The sequence below is a fragment of the Ranitomeya variabilis genome, chromosome 2 (assembly GCF_051348905.1).
Source record: "Ranitomeya variabilis isolate aRanVar5 chromosome 2, aRanVar5.hap1, whole genome shotgun sequence".
In the NCBI taxonomy this organism is placed as follows: Eukaryota; Metazoa; Chordata; class Amphibia; order Anura; family Dendrobatidae; genus Ranitomeya; species Ranitomeya variabilis.
This window is the reverse complement of record NC_135233.1, coordinates 196,963,109-196,980,149: the sequence shown is the minus strand read 5'-3', so window position 1 is coordinate 196,980,149 and position 17,041 is coordinate 196,963,109. Positions and strand designations below refer to the sequence as shown.

The window sequence follows — 17,041 nt, the reverse complement described above, 5'->3', positions numbered from 1 at the left end:
AGAGAGCAGATGGGAAACATTGGGGAAGATTTACTATTAGGCTATGTGCACACGTTCCGGATTTTTCGCGCGTTTTTTCAGCGGTTTTCCGTGGCAAAAACGCTTAAAAACGCATACATTAAGCATCCCATCATTTTTAATGCATTCCGCATTTTTTGTGCACATGTTGCGTTTTTTTCCGCCATAAAACGCATGCGGATTTTCTGCAGAAAAAGCCTGGTTTTGTTCAGGAAATTTCTGCATAAAATCCTCACGTGTGCACATAGCCTAATATTGCAGCCAGACGGCCATATAACACAGAGGATGATCATATCTCAATGCTCAGACTGGCCGGTGGCTCTCCTCACCCAAGCGTGACAGCTTCATGTGTTTTCATGCAGCTAACCTATTGGGGTGAGGAGAGCTGCCGGCCAATCCGAGCAATGAGATATGATCATCCTCTGTATTATACGGCTGTCTGACTGGGCTCTTAGGCTACGTTCTCATGAAGAAACTTTGAGTTTTTCATGTTGCAGAATATCTTCACCAATTAGGATGCTTGTTTTTTTTTATTGCGTTTTTGAGTGCGTTTTTATCACTTTTTTGATGCTGCATTTTTTCTGTCATGCTTTAAATAAAGCTGCTTCGTTTTTGATACTGTTATTTGGCCTTGACAAAATTTTATCACTATTCTTAGGTGCAGATTACAGACTTCTAGAAACACACTCAAAACACGTGTGTTTTTTTTTACCTGCGGAATTCGCGCACCTAATACAAGCCTATGGGGAAATTACGCACAGAAAACTCAGCGTACCTGCAAGATAAATTTGCATATTTGGAACTCGGACTACAGCTTGATTTACGTGGAGTTAAAAAGAAGCCCTGTGGGCAGGAGACTATAAACCCCCTCCACTTTGCTGGAACTATAAGACATTGCATTTTTAGGAAGTGTCAAAAAAGCACCAAAACCTCTTTGTGGGAACATAATCGTACTGTCGGGCCAGAACTTCTGCATGAATTTTGCCAAAATTCAGATAACAGGGATAACATTTACTTTATTTGTCCTGGAAGCCGTCGGATTTTAGTCATAGGGAGGTGCACACAGAGGTTACAGTCATCACTCACAGTATCGGCAGCTGTAAGGACGCCCCAGCACTTTTATTGACAGCCAGCTCTATGGCACAGATTAGACGCGCTCACTCCATACTGAGCGATGACTATAACTGTTCCCAGAATATATGTATGACTGAAAGCTGGTGGCACATTGGAGGAATAAAGTTTATTTACCTACAATAAAGCAGCCAGACAGCTTTATAACACTATTAATGTCACGGAAAACCTGCAACAGAGAGAGGCCGGAAGATCATCTGGTTTCACGTACTCTTTCCCTGGTTAGAAGTACATCACCATCGTATTAAAAAAATGCAGTTTTTTTCCTTGTAGGCAGTGCAAGGGTTAATCTGCTCAGTTGACGCTCCTAGAGCTTTCCTACCTGGATTGTCTCAGCTGTTCAGTGTTGGTCACTTCCCTCTGCTATCTATGCTCGCCTCTGGCACTTTGGAATTTTCAGTGTTAGTTCTTACTGCCTGGTTCTGGGGTTGGAGTTGGAGTTCGTGGTTGGAGTTGGTGTTTGGAGATTGTTCAGGAGATTGTTGCTTGGAGTTTTGTCTGTGTTCGCATCCTCATCCATCCTTTCCTGTTTGGTTTCTCCTTCCTTTTACTCCCCATTGTTCCACTCTGGTGAGTGTATTTTGTTTGATTATTATTTTTATTTATCCCTGTCCGTCTTCCATTGTTTGCCTGGTTAGTGTGTTCCTATACACTTTGGCTTCCCACTAGGGTGTCGGAGGGGATAGAAAAGGGTTAATACAGGAGCATGGCAAGGCTCCAGAACCAGCATCTCCACCTTTTAAGAGTAATCTGGGAACAGGGATTGACTATGGCACCCCTAGATCCAGGGACCTGGTTAGCGCTCACAGTCCTGAGGCACTGCGTGACAATTATGCTACGTTCATACAGTATTTTACATCAGTATTTGTAAGCCAAAATCAGCAGTGGGTGAAATCTACAGAAGTGGTGATGGGTTTCTATTATGCTTTTCCTCTGATTGATCTTCTCCTGATTTTGGCATACAAATAGTGAATGTGGCCTTAACCTGCAGATTAACTCTCTATATGCAGGTTAATAGTGTTTGAGGACACGACAGGTTCCTTTTAGGGTATGTGCACACGCTGCGGATTTTGCTGCGGAACCGCAGCGTTTCCGCAGCTGCGGGTCCGCAGCGGTTTCCCATGAGTTTACAGTACAATGTAAACCTATGGGAAATGAAATCCGCAGTGCACATGCTGCGGAAAAAAACGCGCGGAAACGCAGCGGTTTATATTCCACAGCATGTCAATTCTTTGTGCGGATTCCGCTGCGGGTTTACACCTGCTCCATAATAGGAATCTACAGAGGAAACCACAATAGAAACCGCGATAAATCCGCAGTAAAAACCGCAGCGGTTTTGCACTGCCGATTTATCAAATCCACTGCGGAAAATTCCGCAATGGAATCCGCAGCGTGTGCACAAGGCCTAAGGCTAGATTCCCACCATGAGCTTTTGGTAAGTTTTTGATGTTGCACCTATAAGGTTACTTGTGTTTTTTTAAATGCATTTTTTATGTTCTGCTTTATATAAACTGCTTTGCTTTTGATACCTCCTGGTATTTGGCTTTGACAAAACTGATTGATACAGTCCTGTGTGGATCACAGGTGTTTTTTACCTGTGGATTTTTGCATCAGTGGTCATTAAATTCTATGAGGAAAAGCTGCTCATAAAACTCAGTGCATTCGCAAGAGAAATTGACATGTTGCAGAAGTGAAACACACACCAAGGTGAGATTACGATGAGTTAAAAAAAACAACAACACACAATAGCAGATTTCTGTAAATCTCATCAACTTTGCTGTGTTTTTTAAAAAAATCTCATCGTGGGAAGAAACCTAACATTGCAATGGAGAGTAGCAAGTTTGCAAATTTTATTTTTCATATCCCCCAAAAAAAACGCTGAAGAAAATCTGATCCAAAACATTGCTGAAAATCTCCTGTGTGAATGAGGTTGTGTTGAGGATCGGTGTGCACCGCGGGGATGGATCGGTGTGCACCGCGGGGATGGATCGGTGTGCTCCGCGGGGATGGATCGGTGTGCACCGCGGGGATGGATCGGTGTGCACCTGCGGGGATGGATCGGTGTGCACCTGCGGGGATGGATCGGTGTGCACCTGCGGGGATGGATCGGTGTGCACCGCGGGGATGGATCGGTGTGCACCGCGGGGATGGATCGGTGTGCACCGCGGGGATGGATCTGACCAGCTCATCATTAGTCGGGATTTGTAAATCTGCCCCAGGCTTTCTTACAGTATGTTTATGATGGGTGTGGTGCTTTGCCACAATTTCCTAAAAATGCATGAAAACCACAAAATAGTTTCTACATCGGCACCAAGTCTACAATGTATCTTTTTATTTCAACACCATAATTGTATGTATCCATATATCCGCTACAATGTGGAAGGCATTTACTTGTATTTTAGTGGTAAATATTGTCTCCCCTTTCAGCGGATAATCATTGCTCCTTTGATCTATATTTTATTTTACTTTCACAATTAATTAGAAGGATTAACTACCTGCTGGCCTGTCCCCTCGATTAGCGCTTTATCAAATGTCATTGATCTGTATGGTGCCTAGAGATGAAAGCGACAAAGAGCGCTTTGCCAAACATTATTTCTTTTCACTATTATCCTATGAAAGTTCTGTCATTATCATACGTTGTGGGCACATCTGGATCTTAACCCATTCATGACCAGGTGTTTTTTTTTATTTTTACATTTTGTTTCTACCCTTCTTTTAAGGCAACATTGAGGTTTTGGTGACATTTTACACTATAAAGCTTCTGCATCTATTATGTAAATTAGGTCACTGTTTTTTCATTACATTTTTTTAACGTGTGTTTATCACGTTTTTCACTCAGACGTTTTTGTCTCTTTTTGGTGTCATGCTTTAAATAAAACTGCTTTGTTTTTGATACTTCCTGCTATTTGGCTTTTACTATTTTAGTGACATACTTAGGTGCAGATTACATGTGTTTTTTTATCTTTTTCCATTGCAGAAAGGCACTATAAGCGCACGTGCATTTTTTACCTATTGTAAGTCTATGGGGAAAATCTGCACATGAAACTCAATGTACTTGCAAGAGAAACTGACATGTGGGAGATTTGGAGATTTGAAACATGGACCAAAGGTCAGATTATTCAGTATAAAAACAAAAGAAAATCACAATGGCCAGGATAGCCTTTACCTGGTTGAGATGTGGCCTGTATGTGGCCACATAGTCTTTACCTGGCTGGGATGTGGCCGGTATAGCCTTTACCTGGCTGGGATGTGGCCATATAGTCTTTACCTGGCTGGGATGCGGCCGTATAGCCTTTACCTGGCTGGGATGCGTCCGTATAGCCTTTACCTGGCTGGGATGTGGCCGGTATAGCCTTTACCTGGCTGGGATGTCGCTGGTATAGCCTTTACCTAGCTGGGATGTGGCCGGTATAGACTTTGCCTGGCCGGGATTTGGCAGGTATAGCTTTTACCTGGCCGGTATAGCCTTTACTTTGCTGGGATGTGGCCGGTATAGCCTTTACCTGGCCGGGATTTTGCAGGTATAGCTTTTACCTGGCCGGTATAGCCTTTACTTTGCTGGGATGTGGCCGGTATAGCCTTTACCTGGCTGGGATGTGGCCAGTATAGCCTTTACTTGGCTGGGATGTGGCCAGCATAGCCTTTACCTGGCCGGGATTTGGCTGGTATAGCCGTTACCTGGCTGGGATGTGGCTGCTATAGCCGTTACCTGCCTGGGATGTGGCTGGTATAGACTTTACCTGGCTGAGATGTGGCCGGTAAAGCCTTTACCTGGCTGGGATGTGACCGGTATAGCCTTTATCTGGCCGGGATTTTGCAGGTATAGCTTTTACCTGGCCGGTATAGCCTTTACCTGGCTGGGATGTGGCTGGTATAGCCATTACCTGGCTGGGATGTGGCCGGTATAGACTTTACCTGGCTGAGATGTGGCTGGTATAGCCTTTACCTGGCTGGGATGTGGCTGGTATAGCCTTTACCTGGCTGGGATGTGGCCGGTATAGCCTTTACCTGGCTGGGATGTGGCTGGTATAGCCATTACCTGGCTGGGATGTGGCCGGTATAGACTTTACCTGGCTGAGATGTGGCTGGTATAGCCTTTACCTGGCTGGGATGTGGCTGGTATAGCCTTTACCTGGCTGGGATGTGGCCGGTATAGCCTTTACCTGGCCGGGATTTGGCAGGTATAGCTTTTACCTGGCAGGTATAGCCTTTATCTGGCTGGGATGTGGCTGGTATAGCCGTTACCTGGCTGAGATGTGGCCGGTATAGCTGTTACCTGGCTGGTATAGACTTTACCTGGTTGGGATTTGGCAGGTATAGCTTTTACTTGGCCGGTATAGTCGTTACCTGACTGGTATGTGGCTGGCATAGACTTTACCTGGCCTGGATTTGGCAGTTATAGCTTTTACCTGGCCGGTATAGCCTTTACCTTCAAGTCCAGGTGAAACGCATGTTGGGACGTTCCTGCCCAGGGTTGTTCTTCTATTATGCACTGATTTCACTTTATGTTTATCTACATTGGATCCATATTACATGCGTCTTCTTCTGAATGTGAATAGGGACTTGTCTTTAGAAGTGTCTTATTAATTTGTAGCATTTGCTATTTTACTTTATAACATTTTGCTTCTAGCACACATACTGTACAGTATATATGATTCCTTGATTTGATTGACATCTAAATTTACATTTTTGGATGTAGTTCTTATCTATAATTAATTATAACTTATTATTATTGTATATATGTATTATCCAAGCATTGGTCACTTGGTCACTTTAGCAAGTAGCTTATAGATTCAGAACCGCCTCATTCCATTCAGCTGGCAAATATCTCACACTTTTATACAAGCACAGTATCAATTTTGTATAATTAAGACATCATATGAAATCATTTTTGTTGCACCCCTATGTCGTGTATTTTAGCCCGTGCTATCCCTTTCCCCTGAATCAGTTTTATCAAGCTTTTCTGACTACAAATAAACGTAATAAATTGTATTGAACATAATTTGGTTCTACGTCATGTTTATAGGTTTTCCTAGTGTTTGGAAAAGTGTTTGATCTATATTTTTTTGTTTTAACTAATACTAGGCCAAAAGATGGGATTAAAGGGGTATTCCCATCTCCGAGATCCCATCCCAATATGTAGTAGGTGTAATAATAATCATATTAGCAAATGCCTCCAATTAGAAATGTAGTAGGTTATCAGGAGAACTAGCTGTCGCTTACCCCATGTGCAGGGCATTACAGTAGCTTAGGTATTGAAACTTAAGCTACTGCAATGCCCTGCACATTGGGTAAGCAGCATAACTAATCAGAAGAACTATACTACATTTCTAAGTGGAGGTATTTGCTAATATTATTATTATTATTATTATTATTACACCTACTACATATTGGGATAGGATCTTGTAGATGGGAATACTCCTTAAGAATTTTTCCCATAAACATTTATCTCCTATCCACAGGATACAGAGAGTCGATCTCTGAGAACTCTTCAAAGGGTGATACACGAGCAGCAGGTCACACCAAAGATAGAAGTGTTTATGTTTGTTGGAAGGACGTGGCTTATATAAGAGACTCCTAAATTAAACCTCAGCACAAAATCTATACTTGCCCTCCACGCTCCCATCATGCCCATAGCCATGCATCACTTACTCTGAAGTCTCCTCTATTAGTAGTGGGGTACCATTCCTGGAATAAGTGGTAACTGTATGGCTGATGGGAGTCCAACCTCAGAGACCCCCACCAATCCTTAAATGGTGGTCCCAAAGCCCTCTGCATCAATAGTGCATGAGACTGGTGAAGATACCCAAGTCGTCACTTCTGGAGGTGGACAACCACTCCAATCATACCAGGAATTCCAGCGGTCAGACGGCCAATGGCGGTGCTGTAAATGTATCACCTGTAATTGATAAAGCTGGATTAATGATGATAAAACGACCATCTTAATAAAAGATGTGCTGGAATAAGATGCATCAAAGTTATTGAGGCATGAATTTGGTGCATAAGTCAGATGGCGTGCTCCAGCATAAGAAATGTACTATTGTCAATGACCGGAGTAGATTTATGTTGTTATTTGCATCATTTGTGATGAATTTGTAGGCGGAGCCATCTCCTATCTAAGCCACACCCACTTTGGGGCAAGTTGGTGGGACTGGCGTAAAAACTACAACAGTTACCAAATGTTTAGTATTCCCCATAAAGGTTTAAAAGACATCTGGGGGACATTTTAAAATGGTTGATTTCCCCTCCAGCTGTAATAGAGCTGCTGTAATGGCAAAATACTAACTAAAAGCTGAAGGGGAAAACTTAGTTATTGCATATTTAAAGGGGATCTGTCAGTAGGATCACCCCTCCTGAGCTGTCTTTATGGGCATGTAGGAAGCTGACTGACATGATACATTGATATCTGTGATCCGATGTTTTATTCCAGGAAAAGCCACATTTTTCTTAATATGTAAATCAGCTGTTAAGATCTCTGGGCCGGACATAGATCTCCCTGAGGATCCGCCCTCAGAGATTATTATAAATGAAAGGGGGCCTTACCAATGTGAGACATGTAGATCAGGAGAGCAGACTGTCAGTCATTACATGTCTCACACTGGTAACGCCACTTTCATATAAAATAAGCTGGTATCATTTTTATTCCGCTTTCAATGAACTGTGTGCCCATATACACGGCTTAGGAGGGTTGATATGACTGACAGAATCCCTTTAAGAGTAATTCAACCAAAACTTTGCAGCCAAAAAATTGCCCAATAAAAATGTCATTTAAGGGGAGAAAGCATTGGCCATGTGCCTGGGCTAGTCATCAGAGCATGTTTTCTCTGAAGCATTGCAGCATTTCTGAGTAAAGTATACTGGACTGAAATAACGCAGCCATTCTCTGATTCCTGCTGCCCAGGGTTCAGGCAGAATGAATTAGCCAGCAGGTTCTCTTTAAAGGGGTTGTCGAGGCTTTAAGCTCAAGTCTGCAATCTCTCAATATGAATCCTCATAGTGTGCACAGTACGCACTCAGGAGCTGGTAAGCCAAATGCGCTGTCAGGATTCTCTGGTGCCGGGTGGTTATGTGACCACAGGTAAGTGATTTGCATACTTCAGCCACATTCTGACTAGATGTGTCCGGCCTCACTCAGTTCACTTGTATTCTGTGAGGCTGTGCACGTCTAGTCGGCATGTGACCGCATGTATGCAAATCACATACTTGCAGTCACGAGATCGGCCACTCCCGGCACCTGAGAATCCGACAGCATGCAGTGTGCGAAATGTGAGGAATCACAAATAGGGATGAACGGACCCATGGAAGTTTAGGCTCTGATACCCAACCGAACTTTAATTCTCGCTATCTCTCCCCCCGGACTCCTGAACTGTAAAACAGATTTCCAGGAGAAGTCTGTGTTCGGAGTTCAGAGCGTTATGAACCCTGAACGTTACAGTTCACTCATCTCTATTCACAAGTCTTCAGTCCCATAGAGTGATTGCGGACATGAGACCCGAGCCTGGACAACCCCTTTAATTGAATTCTACTAGAATAGAATTTGCATGTTAAAAATTGATAAATCTGTTTTTCTAAATCCTGCTCATGTAAGTTTTGTTTTTTCCCCTACAGGACTATACCATCACCATGTATTTCCAGCAGAGCTGGCGTGATAAGCGCTTGGCCTATACTGCCCTCCCTCTCAACCTCACGTTGGATAACCGAGTGGCCGACCAGCTCTGGCTTCCGGATACATACTTTCTGAATGATAAAAAGTCCTTTCTGCATGGTGTGACAGTCAAGAACCGAATGATCCGACTGCACCCAGACGGCACTGTTCTCTATGGACTAAGGTGGGCTTTTATTTGTTACCCCTTATAAATTGGGTTGCTTCATACAAGTGACATCACATCCAGCAGCTACATGACCTAGTCAATGACCCTTGGTGTGTTTTTCCAGGTTTTTGTTGAGTTCTTTATTTTAATATGTGGTGTAACCATATAGTGTGTGTGCTTTTTGGTGCATTTCTGCTGCAAAAACCTCTCCAAAAACGGCAAATAATTTTATTTTACATGCAAAACTAATGGAAAAACATGACTATAGGCGTATATTTGGAATGGTTGCCCAGGTCAAAGGTATTAGTAAATATCTAAAGGTTAGAAGCATAATTATGTGTTTAATAAATTAAAGGGGTTTTCCCACAATTACAACTTCACAGGATAGGTGATCACTGCTCCTGTTCCACGACCCCACCTCAGGCAATGGTTTCCAGGTATAACTAAAACCATTGCCCCCTATGTAGTTACACCCTCTTATGCATAGTTATAATTGGGTTAGAGCAGAATGTTGTTAACCCCTCTAACTAGAGACAATTCCAACATATTTGTTAGACCATTCTGCCCGCACTAATGAAATACAGTGTGTCCGTAAAGTCATGGTGCACTTTTATAGTTTATATTTTGGCGCCCTTTCTCTGGCCCAATCATATCAGACCTGTTCATGAGGAGAGATAACAAGAACCAATCAAACAACACAAACTCATTTAACCTGTTGATGACCCCCCAGTCAGATTAACCCCTGATAAACTGAACTCTGATTAATACACTGCCAGGTCTGTCACATCATGCCACCACAAGCTTATGCCAGCAGTGTTTCCATGCCAGTCGAGATGTGGACGGTACAGATGAAAGTTCAGGGTGTTCTGTGACTCGCTAAATTTGAATCCGTGACCGAAGTGCTACGTGAATATCGGCGTGTTTATAACGAAGCGTCACCACATAGGAATAACATTACTCGGTGGGATAAGCAGTTGAAGGAAACCGGCAGTTTGGTGGAGAAACCCCGTTCTGGTAGGCCATCAGTCAGTGACGAGTCTGTAGAGGCTATACGGGGTAGCTACCTAAGGAGCCCTAAAAAATCTGTGCGTGTGCTCGACAATTACAACCTAAGCAAGACTACAGTTCATAAGGTGTTAAAGAAACATCTCTGTTTTACGGGGTACAAATTACGGCTGTTGCACATTATCAAACCGGCGGGTAGACCCATACGATGCGCGTTTGCTACAGATATGCTTCATGAGATCGACAATGATGCAAGATTTTTGCATAAGATTGTGTTTAGCGATGAGGCGACCTTCCATGAAACAGAATCACAGAAGTTATTCACTCTGTTGCACCAGACGTCCTTACCCGTGTGTGGCAAGAACTTCACTACAGTTTGGATGTGTGTAGGGCATCAAATGGAGCTCTGAATAGGTATGAAACTGGGAGAGTTTTTCTTTTATTTTGAGCAAATTTCATATTTCTATCGTTTTTTTGTTGCTTTCCAGTGACTGGTCAAAAGTGCACCATGACTTTACGGACACACTGTATGCTTTTTCTATTATGTTCCATCATTTTGGCAATATTTCTGTTGGTTGTATCACATAGAGTTAGTACTTACTATATTTTTTCTGTTTGCTCTATTACCCTGTGGGTGAGGGATGTTTTGGGAAGAACATGCACTAAGGGAATGGTCTGATTGGAAGGTGTGCAAGGATGACTTATAGCCATCTGGCGCCAAACAGTATTTCTTGGTGAGTATGTAGGTGGCCCTGGAACATGAATGTTATGGCAGAGTCCTATGCAATCAGTAACTTGCAGCAGACAGATGGTTAATGGCAGAGACCTATACAATCAGGAACTTGCAGCAGACAGATGATTAATGGTAGAGACTTTTGCAATCAAGAACTTGCAGCAGACAGATGGTTAATGGCAGAGACCTACACAGTCAGGAACATGTAGCATTCTGGTGGCTAATGGCAGATACATAAGCAATCAGGAAGTTACAAAAGGCAAATGGTTAACCAGAGTATAGAATTGATGAATTCGTAAATGATAATCAGGTACCTGGCTTGCAAAGACTTTGGAGTGGGCAGCATTATTAGCTGAGAGGAGTCTGGTCATAGGTATCTGTAGCAGAGTTGAAAGTGTAATAGCCTCCATATTTACAGGACTGAGGTGGGAAGTAGTTGCAGATTGTTAAGTAGCAAACACAGAAGTTTGCTGGATAGATGATTAGATAAATAGTGGATGATGAGTTCAACTTCTGTAATACATGAGATAGCCAAGAGATACGCATCCTGAATACTCAAAAAGCACATGGCTGCCTGAGCCAGCCTTAAAAGGCCTTGGGTGATGAGGACCTTACCACAGGAAGAGAACCATAATCAGTAAGCAAACTACGCCAAAATCAGAAAGAAAGCCAAATGTCAGGAAGACAGCACCACAATCAATGGAGCAACAAAGTTTAGTAAGCTACAGACTGACTGAGAAAACAAAAACACTCAACCTCAACATCAACAAGTGAGATGATATCAGGAGAAAACACAGATCCTGGTAGGTTACATAAAGCATGTATGACAATGAACCCTCAGATTCATGGACTGTCACAAGTTCTTAGAAGCAGTCCTGGCGTATATACTGTGTCCCAGGCCGTGAGGGATGGGGTATACACAAACTATGCCCTCAAATGGGAGTTTCTAGAGGGAATTTGATTATTCCTGGCAGGATCGGTGAAAAGACTAAAGTGTTTTTAGATAAAATTTGTCAGCAGGTTTTTGCAAATTCTTTGCTACGTAATCCGAGAGCAGCACGATGTAGGCGCATGACACCCCGTTTCCAGTGATGTCACTTACTGGACTGTGTTGCTGTTTCTATAAAATCCGTGTTTTATCTATCATACTCATCTGTGTTAAAAATGGACGAGTGCAATCCAATAATAAAATTGGATTGCACTCTGACCAATTTTATTCAATGATTTGGTCGTCATCTCCAATTTTTTTCTCATCTCAGATCGTTGTCAGCTCGGATCGGAGTGAAAAAAAATTGCAGTATACAGAGAATGGCTGCATACACTGTGTTCCAAATTATTATGCACAAAGAGTTTAGAAATGATAAGGTTAGAATTTTTTTGTTTGTCATTTAAACTCATTGATGGTCATGTGTGTCAGGGCTCTTTATATCACTGAAAGCAATTGCAGATACCTGTGCAAATTAGTTTGGCAGGTGTGTCCAAATAAAGGCAAGACTACTTAAGAAGGCTGTTCCACATTATTAAGCAGCCTACATTTTTGGCCAAAATGGGAAAGAAAAAGGATGTGTCGGCTGCTGAGAAGCAACATATTGTGGAGTATTTAGGTCAAGGCATGACTACAATCAACATTGCCAAGACACTTCATCGTGATCATCGCACAATCAAGAAGTATGTAGCTGATTCCCAGCACACGTGTGCGTGCTGATAAGGAAAAATTGAGGACTCTTTCCAACAGGCAATTGCATAAAGTTAAAAGAGCAGCTGCAAAAATGCCTGGTCATAGCAGCAGACAAGTTTTTGAAGCTGCTGGTGCTTCCAACGTCCCCAGAAAAACAAGATGCAGGGTCCTTCAGAGGTTTGCAGCTGTGCGTAAGCCATCCTGTCGACCACCTCTATCCACTGCACATAAGCAGTGGGCCAAACGATACATGAAGACTGACTTCCAAACTGTTTTGTTCACCGATGAGTGCCGTGCAACGCTTGATGGTCCAGATGGACGGAGTGGAGGATGGCTGGTTGATCGACACCCCATGAAAACACGGCTAGGGCGCCAACAAGGAGGAGGTGGAGTAATGTTTCGGGCTGGAATCATGGGGAGAGAGATTGTCGGCCCTTTTATGATCCCTGAAGGGGTAAAGATGAACTCCATAATCTATGTGGAGTTTCTAAAACAACACTTCCTGCCATGGCTCAAGAGGAAGAACCGTGCTTTCCGCAGCAAGATAATTTTCATGCATGATAATGCACCGTCTCATGCTGCAAAAAACACATCTGCATCTCTGGCTGCCATGGGCATAAAAGAGGACAAACTTATGGTGTGGCCACCATCTTCCCCTGACCTCAACCCCATTGAGAACCTCTGGAGCATCATCAAAAGGAGTGTCTATGATGGCGAGAGGCAGTTCACATCTAAGCAACATCTCTGGGAAGGGTATTCTGTCCACATGCAAAACAATTGAAGCAGAAACCATCCAAAAACTGACAAATTCAATGGACGAGAGAGTTCAGAAGCTTCTTTCGAACAAGGGGTCCTATGTGCAAATGTAACATCACCTAGAATAAAGTTTTCACTTGAAAACTGTTTGATTTCATTTTCTAATAAGCTGATAATGCGTATAATTTCACAATTGACCATTTTTTTTTCAAAATAAAAAAAAGGTTGAAAACTCTGCTGTGCATAATAATTTGGAACATGCATTTTGAGTGTTTATTTTTTTTTAAAAAAGATACTGTTTTCATAGGCAGTTTGTTCCCAAACATTGCAATTATACTAGAATAGTAGATGACTGGAAAATAACAATGACTGCAATTCAGATATGTAATTTAGAGAAAATATGAGGAAATATTATTTGCATAATAATTTGGAACACAGTGTATATTGGATGAGACTCGCCAATGCAAGTCAGTGGGTGCAAGAAAAAAATTGCATGGACCAATACTTTTTTTAGGCACCCATCTCATAGGAAACCAAACACTTCATCAACCGAGTACATTAAATTCACAGCACTAACTCTCAACATAGAATAGAAGATATACACTCACTGGCCACTTTATTAGGTACACCTGTCCAACTTCTTGTTAACACTTAATTTCTAATCAGCCAATCACATGGCGGCAACTCAGTGCATTTAGGCATGTAGACATGGTCAAGACAATCACCTGCAGTTCAAACCGAGCATCAGTATGGGGAAGAAAGGTGATTTGAGTGCCTATGAACGTGGCATGGTTGTTGGTGCCAGAAGGGCTGGTCTGTGTATTTCAGAAACTGCTGATCTACTGGGATTTTCACGCACAACCATCTCTAGGGTTTACAGAGAATGGTCCGAAAAAGAAAAAAAATCCAGTGAGCGGCAGTTCTGTGGGCGGAAATGCCTTGTTGATGCCAGAGGTCAGAGGAGAATGGGCAGACTGGTTCGAGCTGATAGAAAGGCAACAGTGACTCAAATCGCCACCCGTTACAACCAAGGTAGGCCTAAGAGCATCTCTGAACGCACAGTGCGTCGAACTTTGAGGCAGATGGGCTACAGCAGCAGAAGACCACACCGGGTACCACTCCTTTCAGCTAAGAACAGGAAACTGAGGCTACAATTTGTACAAGCTCATCGAAATTGGACAGTAGAAGATTGGAAAAACGTTGCTTGGTCTGATGAGTCTCGATTTCTGCTGCGACATTCGGATGGTAGGGTCAGAATTTGGCGTAAACAACATGAAAGCATGGATCCATCCTGCCTTGTATGGAGCATCTTTGGGATGTGCAGCCGACAAATCTGCGGCAACTGTGTGATGCCATCATGTCAATATGGACCAAAATCTCTGAGGAATGCTTCCAGCACCTTGTTGAACCTATGCCACGAAGAATTGAGGCAGTTCTGAAGGCAAAAGGGGGTCCAACCCGTTACTAGCATGGTGTACCTAATAAAGTGGCCGGTGAGTGTATATATATAGAGAGAGAGAGAGAGAATTTTTTTAAAAAAATGGCGTGGGATCCCCAAAATTTTTAGTAACCAGCTGAGTGAAAACAGACAGCTGGGGGCTGATGTTTATAGCCTGGTAAATGAGCAATAAACATGGAGCTTCCCAGGCTATTAATGTCATCTCACAGCTGAATACTTAGACTTTACTTGTTATAAAAATGGAGACCCACCCCAAAAAAATTACAGCATAGGCTAGAAAGGGGCCAGGGTTATTGGCCCCATGCTGGACAAAGAACATCTGCCCTAAACTGCCCCAGAAATGGCGCATCCATAAGAAGCACCAAATCTGGTGCTTAGCCTTGCTCTTCTCACTTACCCTGGCGTGGTGGCAAGAGGGGTAATAGAGTTGGGGTTGATGTCAGCTGTGTTATAACCGCTGACATTAAACCCAGGATTTAGTAATGGAGAGTCGTCTATACAACGCCCCCATTACTAACCCCATAGTCATATGATAAAAAATACACAGCATAAATAAAATCATTTAATTGAAAGAAAGACACAGATTGCTTCATTTTAAATAAATACTCCCCAACCTTCATTTTTCAATTTATTACTGTTAAATAAAAAATAATGGTGTATCACCGCATTTGGAACAACCCTACCTATAAAACTATAAAAATAAAAAATAAATAATGATACAAAAAAACAATGCTTTTTCATCATGCCACCTAAAAAGTGGACTAAACCGCGATCAAAAAGAAAAATGTAAATAAAAAATGGTTTCTCTGAAAATGTCCCACAAAAAACTAGCCACCATACAGCTCCGCTGGCGGAAAAATAAAAAAGTCAGAATAAAGCGATGCAAAAATAATAATTTTTTTCTATAAAATAGTTTTTATTGTGTAAAAGCGCAAAAACATTAAAAAAATATATAACTGTGGTATCGTAATCGTACTGACCCGAAGAATAACGTTGGCCTTATCAATTCTACCACAAATCTGCAATGTAATATGGCACTCCTTCCCTTCTGAGCTTTGTACTTTGCCTGAAAACTTATTCCTGATTACATGCAGGGTATTGGTTACTCTTCTGAAAATACTAAATTTGGGGCTAAAAGAACATTTTTGTGCGAAAAATATGTATGGTATATCACGGCTCTACGCTATAAACTTCTATGAAGCACCTGAGGGTTCAAGGTGCTCACCACACATCTAGATACATTCCATGGGGGGTACAGTTTCCAAAATGGGGTCACTTGTGGGGGTACATCAGGGGCTCTCCAAATGCAACATGGCTGTTATGACCCCAATGGCGAGGGTCTCAGAGAAATAGGTAAGTCTGCGAAGTACAAAAATCCAGCTCATAGGGCAGTGGTAACTGGGTTGACCATATATCTACTCCTAACGCCAACACTAGAAGTAGCCGGGGAACATGCCTACGTTGGTCGCTAGATGTCTCGCGCCAGCCGGAGAACTAACTACCCCTAGAAGAGGAAAACAAAGACCTCTCTTGCCTCCAGAGAAAGGACCCCAAAAGTAGGATACAAGCCCCCCACAAATAATAACGGTGAGGTAAGAGGAAATGACAAACATAGAAATGAACTAGGTTTAGCAAAGAGAGGCCCGCTTACTAATAGCAGAATGTAGTAAGATAACTTATATGGTCAACAAAAACCCTATCAAACATCCACGCTGGAAATTCAAGAACCCCCGAACCGTCTAACGGCCTGGGGGGAGAACACCAGCTCCCTAGAGCTTCCAGCAAGGACAGGATACAGATTAAGTACAAGCTGGACAAAAATGCAAACAAAAACAAATAACAAAAAGCAAGAAAGCAGACTTAGCTTAATCTAGCAGGAACCAGGATCAGTAGACAAGAGCACAACAGATTAGCTCTGATTACAACATTGCCAGGCATGGAACTGAAGGTCCAGGGAGCTTATATAGCAACACCCCTGAACTAACGGCCCAGGTGAGCATACAAGGGATGACTGACATATCCAGAGTCAAATCACTAGTAACCACTAGAGGGAGCCAAAAAGCAAATTCACAACACATGGCGTCCTCTAATGATTCCAGAAAATTATGCATTCAAAAAGTAAAATGATGATCCTTCCCTTCCAAGCTCTGCCGTGCACCCAAACAGTAGTTTTCCACCGCTCCTGGGGTATCATCGCACTCAGGAGAAATTTCACAACAAATTCTATTTTGCACTTTCTCCTATGATCCTTGTGAAAATACAAACTTTTACAATTTAAAAACACTTTTGTGAAAAAAAGAAAAATGTTCATTTTTTCCTTTCACATTACATTAATTCCTGCTAATAAACTTTTTGCATGTGGTTTTGAGGACTTTGAGGGGTGCAATTTTTAATATGCGGTCACTTTTAGGCATTTTTTGTCATATACGTCACCAATGTCACTTCAACTG

The 17,041-nt window shown here is 42.4% G+C and overlaps 1 protein-coding gene across 1 annotated transcript in view; it reads left to right on the top strand.

The window, feature by feature from the left end:
- Nucleotides 1–17,041, top strand: part of LOC143804877 (gamma-aminobutyric acid receptor subunit beta-4-like) — a 344,582-nt gene that overhangs the window by 166,452 nt on the left and 161,089 nt on the right. Inside the window, exon 4 of the mRNA XM_077283412.1 lies at nucleotides 8,758–8,978. Coding sequence (XP_077139527.1) covers nucleotides 8,758–8,978 — 221 coding nt within the window. The remainder of the gene's footprint in view (nucleotides 1–8,757; nucleotides 8,979–17,041) is intronic.